Source organism: Oreochromis aureus, linkage group 7 (genome assembly GCF_013358895.1).
Source record: "Oreochromis aureus strain Israel breed Guangdong linkage group 7, ZZ_aureus, whole genome shotgun sequence".
Classification (NCBI taxonomy): domain Eukaryota; kingdom Metazoa; phylum Chordata; class Actinopteri; order Cichliformes; family Cichlidae; genus Oreochromis; species Oreochromis aureus.
The window spans coordinates 33,938,408-33,953,313 of NC_052948.1; the positions used below are offsets into that span (position 1 = coordinate 33,938,408).

General features: G+C 40.9%; 1 protein-coding gene across 2 annotated transcripts; it reads right to left on the reverse strand.

The window, feature by feature from the left end:
• Positions 1-1,449: 1,449 nt before the first annotated feature.
• LOC116324915 (zinc finger protein 235-like) lies at positions 1,450-6,771 on the reverse strand. 2 transcript variants are annotated; one of them, XM_031745694.2, is made up of 5 exons: positions 6,410-6,771; positions 5,404-5,551; positions 5,226-5,306; positions 5,082-5,141; positions 1,450-4,227 (listed from the first exon to the last, which is right to left on the reverse strand). In XM_031745694.2, exons 1-5 carry the CDS (start codon positions 6,632-6,634, stop codon positions 2,948-2,950), a joined length of 1,794 nt encoding a protein of 597 aa, XP_031601554.2. In that variant the 5' UTR covers positions 6,635-6,771; the 3' UTR covers positions 1,450-2,947. The 2 variants fall into 2 exon arrangements, with proteins under 2 accessions (XP_031601554.2, XP_031601555.1); XM_031745695.2 differs by lacking the exon at positions 6,410-6,771 and adding an exon at positions 6,108-6,385.
• Positions 6,772-14,906: the final 8,135 nt, after the last annotated feature.

Consider the following 14,906-nt stretch of genomic DNA (forward strand, 5'->3'; position numbering starts at 1 on the left):
TAACCTAGTGTAAGTGCAGTTGATTCTCTTTTCCTAAATCTTCATTAATTCTCCTTCATGGCTTTCTTTGACCTTATGACATTTTCCATTCAGATGAAGGTAAAGAGTCCACATTGTGTGGATTATACAACAGCATACTGAGTCTGTGCATTATGAATCCAGGTTGCTGGAGTTAGCAAATAACTTCAGCACTTTGACCTCTTGTAGATAAGTATGCTCACTTCTTGCTCCAAAAACAAAAAAGTGGTGCCGATGTATCTTTTATACAGTCTATGGCTTAAGCATCATACGTATTTAACTTCTTTATCTTCACCAGGAAGCCATCCTCTTCATCCTAAGCTATGCTGCTCTGGACCACCTGCAGTGTTTTTGCCACTTTCACAAGACCTAAAGAAGCTTCAACTCTTCTTTGAAGCCTTTCCACACGGTTTAGGAGTGTTTATGGGAATTTTTGACAGTTCTTCTAGAAGAGCATTTGTGAGGTCAGACATTGATGTTGGACAGAAGACCTGGCTAGCAGTCTCCACTGTAACTCAGCCCAAAGGTGTTCAAAGGTGTCAGCTTGAGGTAGAACTCTGTGCAGGCCAGTCAAGTTCTTCCCCACCAAACTCGCTCATCTATGTCTTTATGGACCTCGCTTTGTGCATCGATCTGTAGTCATGGTAGAGGAGGAAGGGGCCATGCCCAAACTGTTCCAGAAAGTTAGGAAAATTAAATTGTTGGATGATAATGAGTTGGAGCTAAGGGGCCGAGCCCAACTCCTGAAAAACAACCCCACACCATAATCACCCCTCCACCAAACTTTACACTTGGCACAATGCAGTTAGACAAGCACGGTCTCCTGGCAACAACCGAATCCAGACTTGTCCATCAGCTGGTCAGATGGAGAAGCGTGATTGGTTACTCCAAAGAACACGTCTCCATTGCCCTACAGTCCAGTGGCAGCGTGCTTTACTCCACTGCAACCACTTTATCCAACGCTTTGCATTTGGTCTTGGTGATGTAAGGCTTGGATCGCTTCCACTCTGTTATAATACCACTAACAGTGGACCGTAAGGGAAATTTCACAACAGCACAAAAAACTGAAACTAAAAAACTGAAGTGTAACTATTATTGAGTTAAAAGCCACCAAATGTCAAGACTCCCCCCTCAGGCTTGTGCATCTTCCTGATAGTTTTTTTTATAAGGTTTCAGGCACAATGAAGAAGTGCTAATTAGCTTCAGTTATCTGCTTTCTTTATTTTCCCCATTTTCCCTATTTACTCCCTCCTTTGTTTAATGACAAAGGAAATTACCAACATGTAAGTAATTCGTGTAATTCCAGTAAAACCGATCGAGTGAAAAAAATATATTAAACTGAGAGCGAGCTCTGCTTTAAAAGGAAACTCAGAGTCAGCAGCTGCTAATGAAGACGTACCACTCGTTAAAAAATGTTTAACTTTGAAGAAGTTAATTTGAACAAAGTGGGTACTTTAATGATTCTCTGTAGGCAGACAGAAATCAAATTACTTCATTTGTGAATATAAGCTTTCATTTAATTATACAGTAAAAGTATTTGCACCAAAATCGTCATGCCCAAGTTTAAGAGTTAACTTTAACCCCACCAACCTTTGTTGGCTTCTCTAACACAGTCCTTCTGATGAAGCATCTGTGTTGACAATCAGTGATGAAGCTTTTGCTTGATCTCACATTTACCTGCTCTCTTCTGTTTGGGTTGTTTGCCACTTCAATACCATCAAACTCTCCTCATTCTCACTTTTATCGTTAATACTCTGATCAGGTGACCTTTGTGCCAACTGTCTCTGAGCTGGTCAGTCATTGCTATTCTTTCCTTCGTCCTTTTCGGAACATCATCTCAACTTTTTCAAAATGTTGGCCCGAAATGCAACTGCAGCAACCAAAAACCTCAACCAAAGAAAGACTATGTGTATTAAATGACAGACACCTCTGGACAACTGTAAAATCTCATTTGTCTCAGTTTTTATTATTCAAGCTAGAAGTGTCAGATACTGAGATATTTAAAATCTGAAAACATTGAATAATTTAAAACTGAAAAATAATCATATTATCATATCTGAAACAATCTCTGAGCTGCTGCACTTACACAGCCCTTCCTAGTTGCTCTCATCAGCTCATCAACTCTCTCCTGGATGTACTGAGGACGGAGCGGAGGCTCAGAGGGGACCGGGTTTTGGCCATAGTGGAGCCAAAATTGTGTAATTCATTGCCGTTTCACATTAGACAGGCCTCAGTTGATATTGCTGATATCTCAAACAGCCCTAAAGTTTCTGCATTACCTTTGCTCACACATGGAGATGGCCTCGCTGCCAACAAAACACCTCCTCCATCAGCCTTAGTCACTCAGACAGGTGCAGTTAGGGCTCACTCACCCAGTCCCTGTTACACCCACCCCAAATCTCCACACTAGAAAACACTACAATATATAAAAATGAAGGAGAGCATTTTATTTTTCACATTTTCTATAAATATCTACAAATTATATTGATATTAAAGTCTTTGGTAAACATTTTTTATACTCATTTAGAGTCTAAAAGATTAATACAGCTGCCATAACACCACCTGTTGGTTAGTGGAGTTGTGCTACGAAATCTGAATGTTTTCACATCAACGACTCAGTGCTTTCAAACTGGAAGTCAGGACAGAGGGGTGAACCTACCTGTGAAGCTTCACCCTAATTGTGGTTAATTACTTGGGACTGACAGAGAACATGTCCTGGATTGTCATCCTTTCTGACTCTAATAATGGCCGTAGTTTACAGAAGTAGGTTCATGCTTTATTCATTATGACCTGAAACTATTAAACTGCTATTAAACTGGATGGCTTCCTACAACCAGAAGTCTCGCCCCCTGCTGGCCATTAGAAAGAGTGCAGGTTTAGGACTATGGTTTAAACCAATAATGAGTACAGGAAGTGACCTCACAGTGTTTTAGATTTTCACTGCAGTTTTTCCAGTCTGCCCCTGTCCTGCCTCCTGCAGGTGAACCTTCTGATGGGTCCTGAACACGCTGTTGGTTATGAAAGTTTTCCCACAGACCACGCAGTGATACGGCCGTTCTCCCGCGTGCATCTGTCTGTGCAGCTTCAGGCTGTAGAGCTGCGTGAACTTCCTGCCACAGATGCTGCAGCTGTGCATCTTCTCCTCTGAGTGCGTCATCATGTGTATCTTCAGATTGCTCGGGTTGCTGAACCTCTTGTCGCACTGATCGCAGGCGTATGGCCTTTCCCCCGTATGCACGCTCGTGTGATACTTGAGATTGACCATGCAGCGGAATTTCTTGCCGCACACGTTACAGACGGGCTTCTCTCCCGGTTTCTTGCCCGTGTGGATCCTCATGTGGTTCTGAAGCGCGCTGGCATGTCCACAACGTTTGCCGCAGGTCTCGCAGACGTATGGCCTCTCGCCCGTGTGGGTCAGCATGTGATGCTTCAGGGCGCTCCTGTGACTGCATCCTTTCCCACAGACCTCGCAGGTGAAAAGCTTTTCTCCGGCGTTTTTGCTCGTGTCACTGAAACCGAGGCTGAGCACCTCGCAGCAGTTTTCCTTTTGTGTGTGGGTAACTCGGTGAGCGGCCAAAGATGCGGATGAGAAGAAGGTCTTGCCGCACATTTCGCAGACGAAATCTCTGTTTCCTGAATGAAGATTCTCATGATCATCCAAGCCCTGCCTGCACTCAAAGGTCTCTGGGCAAAGTGAGCAAACAAACGTCTTCTTCAACGCGCAACAAATGTGTCGCTGAAACGCCTGTTTCCCCGTGAACTGCTCCTCGCACAGTGAGCACGTGTGGGTGATCGGTTTGTTTAGGTTGTGCTGACGCATGTGCCTGTGGAAGGTCGACTTGTACGCAAACTCCGTCCCGCACTTGGAGCATTTGTAAAGCTTCTCCCCGGTGTGTTTTCTCGAATGTGCTATGAGCCCGTGGAGTCCGGCAAAGCGTTTGCCGCACTCAGAGCAAAGGTGAGGCTTGGAGTGAGTCAGGCAGTGTCTGTTCATCAAGCACTTCAGAGCAAATGCTTTACCACACGTAGGACATGTGAAGTCCTTGGTGGGCTGCTTCTTCCCGATTTTCACAGCGCTACGTTCATGCTCAGCGTCTTTTTGGACGGCATTTTCCTCGATGACACTGGAGGCTGGTTCAGGATCTGCTATTGTGACTTCAGGTTGAGAGAGGACTTCAGAGGTATTTTCCTCACGTGACGCTGGATCAGCTGAAACAAAAACAACACTAGAACTAACAAGAGAGTAACACCAACTTATCCATTTGAAAGATTTTAATGCCACACTGCAAACATGGTACTTTAGTAATACTGCTGTTATAAAAACTCCTAAACAGAAGATCTCACTGTGTTTAAATGTATAACTTGATTCATTTATCTGGACACTGCAGCTAGTTTTGCTATTGCAGTTGTGGGCTACACATATTTTAGATCACAGTTACATCATGATTATGGGCTTAAAGTTCTGATAATGCTTGCATTTTTATAACGTGAATATTGGAAAAATAAAGCCATAATTACTACACAGTCCTGTTTTCAGGGACTCAAATACAAATCCATAATTCAGTCAGTTGTTTTACAGTCAAGCATGAGCAATTCTTCATTATAGCTTCATAAATAAAGCGGGTAAGAGAAAGTATGAACATCAAAAATCATACGCAGGTTTCAGCTGAGCACAGCGAAACTAACTGGATATTGCTTCACAAAGCAGATGGAAAATAGCCCAAAACACCGTGAGAACAAGACGCAACCTATTGAAATGTAAAGATGTCAATCAACCTTCTCTCAGCCCAGTTGCTCTTTCCACTTGCTGAAAACTAAAAAAAAAAAACACACCAACGACTGACACCTGAAGACTGCTTAAGTAAAGGCCCGAAAAAGCCTCACAAAGGAGGAAACTCATTATCTGATGATGTCTGAGGGCTCCAGATTTCAGGATTGTCCACAAAATATTAAAAATGTGCATTTTTAAAATTATTTTATATTCTTTTAATTTTATTTGAGCCCTAAAATAGTAAAGAGTGTATAAAAACAGCTGCAGTAACTTGTAAAGAAAACATAGTTACCAGGTTCTGGCACAGATTCTGGGTCAGCTTCTTCTGTTGACTGTTCGATCTGTTCCTCCTCTGAAAACACACAAAAAATTCTAAACTGTTTTCAAAATTTAATTTTAAAAAAAGTGGGGTTTTTATTTGTTACTGGCTGAATACCTCTACAGTATAAGTGATCACTCATCTGTATTGTTGCTGGTTGCGATCCTTGCATGTTATTTCTCTTTCTGGACACAGATTCTGTTGTTGCACAACAAAAGTTAAAAGCCTAGTTTAATATACAAAGAAATCCCAGAGTGAGAACATAGAAAGCCTCATAAACCATCAGCTTATTTACTTTTTCTGCACCCAGTATCAATCTGCCCTGCTGTGGGTTTCTCTGCAGCAGGAGCATCTCTGGCGTTGGTCATGGACATGCCGAAAATTAAGGAGATTTTCTCCACAGCAACTTCAGCCCACTTTTTCATCAGGGAAGCAAACTGGTTCTGTACAGTCACAGGAAAGACAGAATGATATTGCAAATATATAGTCAGCCAATCACATAACAGTATTGCATTAAAGTTAGGGATTTAGAAATGATGAATACGATCTGCTGAAGTTCAAACAGATCAGCAGAATGAGGAAGAAAGGTGATTTAAGCAAAGCTGCAAGGTTGTTGGTGCCACACAGGCTGACCTGGGTAATTAAGAAAATGCTGATCTACTGGGGTTTTGCACCATGACCATCTCTAGGAGGATGGGCAGGATAGGACGGTAACAGTTGCTCAAATAACCACTTGTTACAACTAATGTGTGCAGAAGAGCATCTCTGAGCATGAGTTCACTGTACTCAAATGGCCTCAACAGTCACCACCTCTCAATCCAATCGAGAACCTTTGGAAGGTGGTGAAATGGGAGACTCGCATCATGCATGTGCTATCATGTCAACACGGACCAAAAATTCTTAAGGGATTTTTCCAGCAACTTCATGAAGCTATGAGATGAGGAATTAAGATATTTCTACAGGGAAAAGGGGTTCCACCCCACTATTATTAAGTTGTACCTAATAAATTGTCCAGGGAGTGAAGATGAGCTTGTAGTTCGTTGTAGTTTAACAAAATGTGCGGCAAAGTTTCATTCATTCATCTGCCCTGACAGGCTGAAGAAGCTAACTCATGATTAACTTCTAAACTGGGATTTCTGTTGGAGTGGTCGCCATGGAAACAAACGATTGGACTTTTGGGTGACGTAGTGCTCATTTGTGACACTTAAGCTAAGAAGGGTAAGTGGAACTAGTGGAAAGTAAATTTCCTGTCATCAGTGATACCGCACACCTTTCCCGTGCGCGCGTGACCGCGGGGTTACCGTGACATCCTCGCGAAGGAGCTGCCTGCGCTCCCGTAGCGTCACCTCCCTCTCCTCATCCTCGCGCTTCACGGCGACCACAGAAGCCGCAGCTGAGCGCTGCTGAGCGGCCACAACCGGAGCCGAGCTCCTCTCCAGAAGTCTGCCGAGCTCTGTCACGGCCGCCTCCACCAGAGTCTCCATCACAGACGACAACTGACTCTCAAATGTTTCCAGCCTGAACATGTCTGACTGTGATTTTAATTTTTAGTACTCATAAAATGAAACTTTATCCTCTGCTGCTGAAGTTCAGCAGTTCATGTTTATTTCCTCTTTTTACTTCTTCGACTGATTTCCCAGGGAAAGTAAATGCATTTCACTGCTGCCCTCTATTGGTCACAAAGCGGTACTACTTCTTTATAGACTAGATTTTTATGTTAAGCTGGTCGAGCCTCTAAATACTAAGAAAAGGTGTTTAATTACCTCGTTTTGCAGAGGATATACTAGGTCATGCTTTATAACACGAACAAAATAACATCATCCCAATCCAAACAGACAAACTGCAAAACTGACAAAACAAGTAGGTCATGTAAAACCACCCTGGGGCGCCTCTGTCAGTGCGCCCCAGGGTGGCTGTGGCTACATGTAGCTTGCCATCACCAGTGTGTGAATGTGTGCGTGAATGGGTGGATGACTGGATGTGTAAAGCGCTTTGGGGTCCTTAGGGACTAGTAAAAGCGCTATACAAATACAGGCCATTTACCATTTACCATTTACATTTTCCAGATTAGACCATAATCCATAAATCTATACGCCTAACATTATGCAGTTGTGCGAAATCTGTTTATAAAGTTATATACAAAAAAGAAAAAAAAACTTACTTTTAAATGTTCTTGCACAAGTACAAAGTGAAATTTTACATTTAATAGAATCTGGTCAAATGAAATGTACTTGATTGGTATATACCAAACATGTTTTCCTTAATTATTAATTACCGGAATAAACAATTTTATATATCTTTCACTTGCATTTTACACAAATCATTGCTTAAACTTTAAGGCTGATTTTTTTCCCCCCCATGTATATAAAACTCTAAAGAATTGGGTGGGGGGAGCGGTTGTTGGTTTTTTGTGCTTTAACAATAAATGAGTTTGCACTGTTTAAGACACCTTCCTCTGATTTAGCTGGGGATTGTTTCCAGCACCCCTGAGTAAGCAGCTAAGAAAATTAGTAGATTTGCAGCATTTTAATTATAGAAGACATGAGTTACAGTGGATCATCTCTCCAGCAGGGGGGAGGAGGGGCGAAAAAAAAGTGGACAAACAGATCCAATTTTAAGATTTGGATTAAGCCCATCTATATATTCCCCCATTTATTAGCTTTATAAGTGTTCATCATTCATTGAAAAGCCATGAAAAGGTACAGGATGTTTGTTTTTTCACCATTTGACCAAACCTTCCCACCAGATTAAGTGTGGGACACATTACAAATGTACCTCTGATGGGGAAATATTTTTTGAAGTGTCATTTTCCCCTCCAAATCCAGGAAGTATAGACAAGAAATCAGATCTTCAAAAATGGAAAAAAAAATAAATAGCCTTAATACTTTAAAACATGCTGTTTTATGGACGTTCATGGCTTCATTTGTTGAACAAATGACAGCCTAGACTTCAGAGGTGTGAGGTACTTAACAGGTCTTCCAACTGCAATTTCCCCTGTCATGAAGCAATAGGCAGGTCCTCCATCACTCCATCATGACCTTTTAGCAGTTTTTAAAATTGTCATTTTGTGACTTGCACAGGAAAAATGTGTTGTGACCCAAAATGCAGACAGAGGGCTGGCAGGTAGAAGAATGAAGATATTTATTGGCACTTACTGGTGACCAGAAGTTGCTGCACTCACAGAGTCACAAGACAACCCCCTGGCAAATTGCCGACATGGGAAAAGAAAAGTCATTACTAAAAGGAAATTGACTCCTTTCAGGAAAAGGGTAAACACCAAGATGTCAAACTGAAGATCGGAAAAATCAAACACTTCGACTTCTTTGTGGACAAATTTGCTCATCTGGCATTAAGATGATGCCCGCTGACTAAACTCTCGTTCCTGCTGAACTGAGCCAGTGTGTTCGATCAAACTGCTGTCAGCTCAGAAGGCACGAGGGGAAGGCCAGATGTTTTCTCAGGGGAACGTGAAGACGGTAAAGAGACTCCACATGTGACCCCTGATAGTCACAGGGTGAAATTCTGCATAATGAACAAAACATGGCAGGAGTGTAATGTCCTCATAAAACAGTCTTCAATAGAGCCAGTCGCCAAGTTAAGAAACAAAAACAAAAAACTTAGACTCCACAAGATTCCTCATTACATCTTAAGCCCAGAATCTGAGTTTCTGCATGCCATTTGACAGAATAACAGCTTTATTAAGCAGACTTCATGTCTTGATCGTCTCTGTATGAGTGACGAACTTAGCCACTGTGAACAAATATTCAAGACTCCCTGTTCAGCAGTCAACTAAGCTCTACACCCAGTCAGACACTGTACACATGACACAGCTAGCACCAATCCACTGACCGTGCCTCGGATGAGCTCTTTCAGACGGGTTGCTTGAAGAACCTCCAGTACACAGGTATATGCATTCCCTCCAGGAACAGTCGGAGACTCCGTAGCAGTGCAGTAATCTCTGGCAATGTGATTTCAACTTTGTGGACCAAATCATCTTGCCAGAGACACACACAGCCACAGAAAACGAGTCGTTTCTCTGGGGAAATCCCCCACTGCTCTGCCTCCCTGTGTGGTTAGTAGTCCTGATACTCCAGTCCACCTTCCCCTGACAGGCTTCCATGCTCTGTTTAACTTGGGGCATTTCCCTGATTAACAGTGACTCCAGAGGCCTGAGGAATTCCTAACATGACAGTGTGTTCCTCTGACGGTAACCAATCGCCCCTTTCTGGCTTAAGGTGAGCAGGTGTGGGGGCTTGGGTGGCACATTGATCCGATGATTTGGGTATCCTCCCCCAGGAAAAGACAAGTGTCAGCCTCAATTTTTCCTGGTGGATTTAGTGGGTTTTCTGCAACATTCATGATAGAAATTCCTGCCTTCAAGTAAAGAAATCAGTCTCTAGGTGACCGATTTGCTCCTTTCATATATTACTAGGGAGACAAAGGCACAGTCTAAATATTAGGGATGGCATGTCCCCTGCATTCAACCTGAAGTCAGGAGGTGCAACTCTTTTGTTCATCATGTCTACACAGCAAGAATTTTTCCGTATTTTTCGGATCATAAGGCGCACTGTCGATGAACGGGTCTGTTTTCATACACAAGGCGCACAGGATTATAAGGCACATTAAGCGAAACAAAATAGTCAGATAGGTCAAACTTTACTCAACTCATTCTTCTTGCTTCCTCCACTTCCGTACTATTGATTCATTAATGTTGAATTCTCTCACAGCTGCTCTATTCCCATACCAGACCAGCAGGCTTTCCTCCTGCAGAAACCCCCTAGGCAGACACTAAACACCTAACCTGACAGAAATAAATCAGATTAACTCTTTTTGGCATTAAAATGATTGGAAAACCACAATTATTATAGAGCAATTCAAAAGAACAGATTCTTAATGTTTAAAAAAAAACCAAAATAAAACACACTTGACAATAAAAATTGTAGATGTAAAATTAAAATAGACATTCTGTATTCAGAATTCATAAAAACTAACAAGTTTACAAAAAACTAATTACAAGGAAACAAAAGGAAAACAAAATATTGTGCACCATAAATCTGCCCAGCATACCTGCTACACAATAAATGTGTCTTTTGCAGTTGAAAGACTGTAAAACTTTCTTTCAGTCCCGTGTGACTCCCTGACTCTTCCCACTCCCAAGAAAGGCCACTCGCACAGCACGAAATCTTGGAAAAAAAGCCAACTAATCGACCATCCACGTCCACAGCAATATGGCAAAAATGTTCGCTCACCAGTTAAAGTGTAATTTTCACTAAGGATAAACTACACATACCAAGCAGACTAATTGTTGAAGGAGGTGCAGCCAAGGGGTCAGGAGAGGTGGCAGCAATTCTTCGAATGGACCAATCACAGGGCCCCACCTGTTTCAGTATGACACCCACACACCTGCAGGATACACTCAAGTAAGGTGTAGTGAAGAGGTTTAGTCACCCAGTCCCCTCAGGGTGATTATTTTTTTCCAACTCACCTGTTTGGATTTTTAAGACTTAAACTTCGGGTGTGGTCAGTTTGATAGTCAGGTGTGTCTACACAGGCAGCTGCAGCTGATTGCTGTTTGAAAGGCAAGTCTCACCTCAGCCTCTTCAAAGGTGCTGCTTAGGAACTGCTTGAGGTCCCACATGAGTTCCAGGGCCCCTGAGGGGTACCGGGGAATACCCAGAAATGGACACACCCAACAGTGGACCGAGAACCTGTTGGAGAGATTATACCCGTGGGAAGTGTGGCATCTAAAACATCCAGCTTAGTGTGGTGCTGCCATGACCCAACTGATAACAGATGAGCAAAGATGATGGGTCCACAGATCAATCGAAACTTTTTCTGTGCTATTAATTCATGAGGAAAAATTCATACAAAGGTCTCCTACAGGGTAGAGTTATTTGATTTAACCAGCTGTAAAAGCTGGATATACAAAGGGCATTTCATTTTCACTGAAAATGTTTGAAACCAAAGAATATCTGATCAACTTAAACTTTTGTGGATGTTTGCTTTTTCAATTTAATGCTTGAATTGTAAGGAATTTAATTGTATTTAGTTTATATTACTACAAATAATACATTGGATTACAGCATTTCAAGCATTTTTTATACATTTTGACATTTTAAAGTCATGCTAGCATAATATTGCCTGTTTGTTTTTTTTGTTTGTTTGTTTGTTTTGTTTTTCTATTTTAATAATTAAATGACTCATACAGAGACCAATAAGTAGAAAGATATGCATTGTGTTCACAGGTTACATGAACACAACTTCCTGCAGGTAAGTTAATGAATTCATCGACTCTAATATTAGTCTGAGCCTCCAGGTAAACATCAGACACTACATACATATCACATGAACAGGCTTGTGCTCAGAATCTTGTTAAGCCCCTCTCTTCGTTCTCTGAAGACAAAGTTAAAACTGCATATGTATGACTGTTAGGATGTTTGACACGCAGTGCCAACAGTGACTAAATGACCTCCTCAGCCATTTAGCAATGATTTACGATTTGTGGCCCCACTCCACAGCTGCCTCTTAAACCCGTCACTCATCCCACTTTCTCATGTCACGTAAACCATTTTTGCTATAAATTCTCCGCTCTTACTCAATCGCACTCATTCACTTTCAAAAGCGAACACAATGTGCTCAGGTTCATGCCAAACTTTAACAGTATGCTGGAATAAGTTGAGCAGTTAGCAGTGCGAATAACAATTTCAGTAACTACAATAACTCGTTTGAGCCTCCTTGCTGGATTTTGGTTTTTGCATATTTGATGATCTTGGGATGTGGTCCTGCCAACTGTTCAGGCACTCTTTCTTTGAAATCCAGACGCATGGGTGTCAATCAGTAACATTAAGAGCCACTTGGGGGTAGTTCTTAAGTTGGGGGGGAATTATAAAGCTGCATCATAAAAATAATGCATTAAAAGTACTGCCCTGGAAATATTTTGCACTGTACTCTGTAGCTTTTACATATGGCAACACTTGAACAGCTCCACTTCACAGGCATTTCGTACTGAACAACTGTTTTCCACAATAGAGGGAAAAATATTACATACCTACTTAAAGGTTCTTTGCATAACAACAACACTTCAGTAGGTCACATGATAGAGCAGGGAAAGGCATCACAAAAGGAGGAAAACTATAGATATGAAACTATGTAATGACTTGCGGTGGGAGTTTTTATCTTTGTAAAATGTAAAACATAACATGAATAATTTGTGCATGGTGTTTATATTGTGTGTATTTGTAATTGTAAATTTTGATATTTAAATAAAGTATTTTAAAAAAAAAAGAAGAAAGGCATCACAGCGGTTTCACCCAAAACCTTTGGTGGTAATGACCCATGCCTTTTTCACGCAGATGATGATGCAGATTAATGGTGGGTCAATGACCACCCCCTAAGTGACAACACCCACTAGGTTTTAAATACCTGGGAATCTCCACCTTTTTGTTTGAGAACTAAATAAGCCTTTTGGATGAGAGTTGAAATGTCTTTTAAAAGGTTAAAGACATTCTTTTGCCTTCTTTTTAAGCTCTTAAGACCTACAAAGACAGATGCTATTCTGAGAACTGGGGTTACACAAATAACCGAAAGTCACTGTCAGTTAACAAGTAGCCCCCTTATCCCAGTGAGGATCTAACTGTTCCTTTCTTAAACAGCAGGGATAGTCTCTTCTGCAGCAGATTACACTAGCAGCTTTGTGCTGTGAAATACCTTTGTGCACACACCCTGTTGTCACTCTGTCAGTCACCAGCGTCTTGTGTAATTTCACAACTTGCCAAAGGCTTTTTGTTTAACAAGAGGTAATCTGATGTGCCTCAGTGGGAAAAGTGCAGGTGTAATGACTTCATTATGCCTGAAATGTATTTTTCTGTTCTCTCTCTCTCTTTCTCACAAGTCTTGATACAACACAGTTATGAGTGGCGGCTGTGCTTGGACAAGTCAAAAGGGCTGTTCCTTTCTTGTACTGCAACAGTTCTTAATATTTACAGCTTCTCGCCTGCCTGTTTCTCCTTTCAGTTATGTTTGCCAAATCCTGTTTGACAGGCTTATCTGTACAGTCTTCTCAGTACCTCCATCACACATAACATTACTTTTTTAGCATGTGCTGAAAGTCTCAGGGGAAACACAGTCTGCCATGCAGCCCAAAAAGTTGTGAAACTTGCGTTTGTAGATACTAAAATAAATGTGTTTTAGCTCTCATATGCACGGATGTATTTTGCAGACAGAGGTTAATTTAAGCATAGATTATTTTAGATTGTAGCTGAAGCACATGGAACAAGAACTGAAACCTATGACATGATCAAATCTTGTATAGAGCTGCAGATTATATGATCATTTCATCATGTAAATCCAAGAATAAAACATGCAGAAACAAAGGGGGGAAAAAAGAGAATCTATTTTTCTCAAAAAATCATTTTCACTTACTGCAAAGTGTCAGTCACAGATGCTCCAGATGCAGCTTCTTCATACTCTTCATAGCTTCTTTCTTACAGACTCTCTGAAAAGCTATGGAGTTATAGTCCAGCCTCCTCAGACAAACACAGACGCACACACCCCATACACATGCTCTCTTGGCTCCTCACCCTTACACTTCTAATGGTGTAAGGGTGTCAAAAGCCATTATAGAAGAGTGTATATCAGGAATGTCGAACTCATTTGACAACTCACTTTGATCTTAAATGGACCAGTGAATGACATTTCCTAAACATTTAGCCCCTAAGATTTCTTAATATAAGAAAAAGAAGTGCATGTTAAACACTGTGTCTTAGTTACATAATGAATGTGTGAAATTACAGAAAATGTTCTGGTAGCTCATTGCTCACACTGTCCTGTATTTATAAAACAAAGTTTTTCTTAATTCACAGATTTAAAAAAAAAAAAACATAGTAATAGTAGTAGTAGTGGTGATGGGGAGTGAAAAACGTTTCTGTCATTTAGTTGTTTATCTATTACTTAACTGCTTTGTTGTAGTAAGATAGCATGAATGGGAATTGAGGGAGGGCTTTATCAGTAGGAAAACCTGTAGACATTATAAAAACACAGTTTAAAGTTCAAAATCTATGCATTTCTTGGCATTTTCCAAAGCCTTCAAGTGGGCCGGATTGGAGTCTTTGCCGGGCCGATTCTGGCCCACAGGCTTTATGTTTGATCAGGTATATATGATTAATAATTAATTCCATTTAAAAGTGCCAGTCCAACTGAGCACACGTGAACGCATCATACGTTTTGAATCAAGTAATTAGTGCACTTAACAGTTAAATGCTGCTGCCCCGCCCAATACAAATGAGATAAACTAAATATTAATATTTTATTAATGCATTTATTTATCAGTAAACACCAGTTAAATGTTGTTTCTGACTCTGTTTTCCACCAATCTCCCTATGAAGGGAGGATATGTAACCACACTCTGGACAGGAGTGTAGACTGCAGTAGCTTCTGGGTCCGAGATAAACAAAGTTAATAAGGCTACAAAAAGCATTCTGAGAGTTAATGGGCTCAATGCAACTTAAGATTTACAGCTTAAAAACACTTCTGATCTCCACGTCACTTTTCATAATTTTATTTTAAAGAGCCCTCAGTTGAGTCTTTAATTAGGTTGACAAGGCAATACAAGATATAATAATTTTCTATGTAGCTTTGATTTACTGAAATCTCTCCTATAAGACAACCTCACCTTTTAAATATTGACATATACAGCTTTATTATCATTAAGGATCAAAGCATTATTTATTGTATATTGTTCACAGAAATCATTCATACATATTAATAACAAAGACACGCTGCCTTACTTTGTAATGTAGC

What these genes read in the sequence shown, in the direction of transcription:
- LOC116324915 (XM_031745694.2), bottom strand. Translation starts at nt 6,634, where the DNA reads ATGTTCAGGCTGGAAACATTTGAGAGTCAGTTGTCGTCTGTGATGGAG. An exon ending in TCCTTCGCGAGGATGTCACG is followed by an intron (nt 5,552 to 6,409) that starts GTAACCCCGCGG and finishes GTGACTGTACAG; the next exon opens with AACCAGTTTGCTTCCCTGAT. An exon ending in AGAATCTGTGCCAGAACCTG is followed by an intron (nt 4,228 to 5,081) that starts GTAACTATGTTT and finishes TTTTTGTTTCAG; the next exon opens with CTGATCCAGCGTCACGTGAG.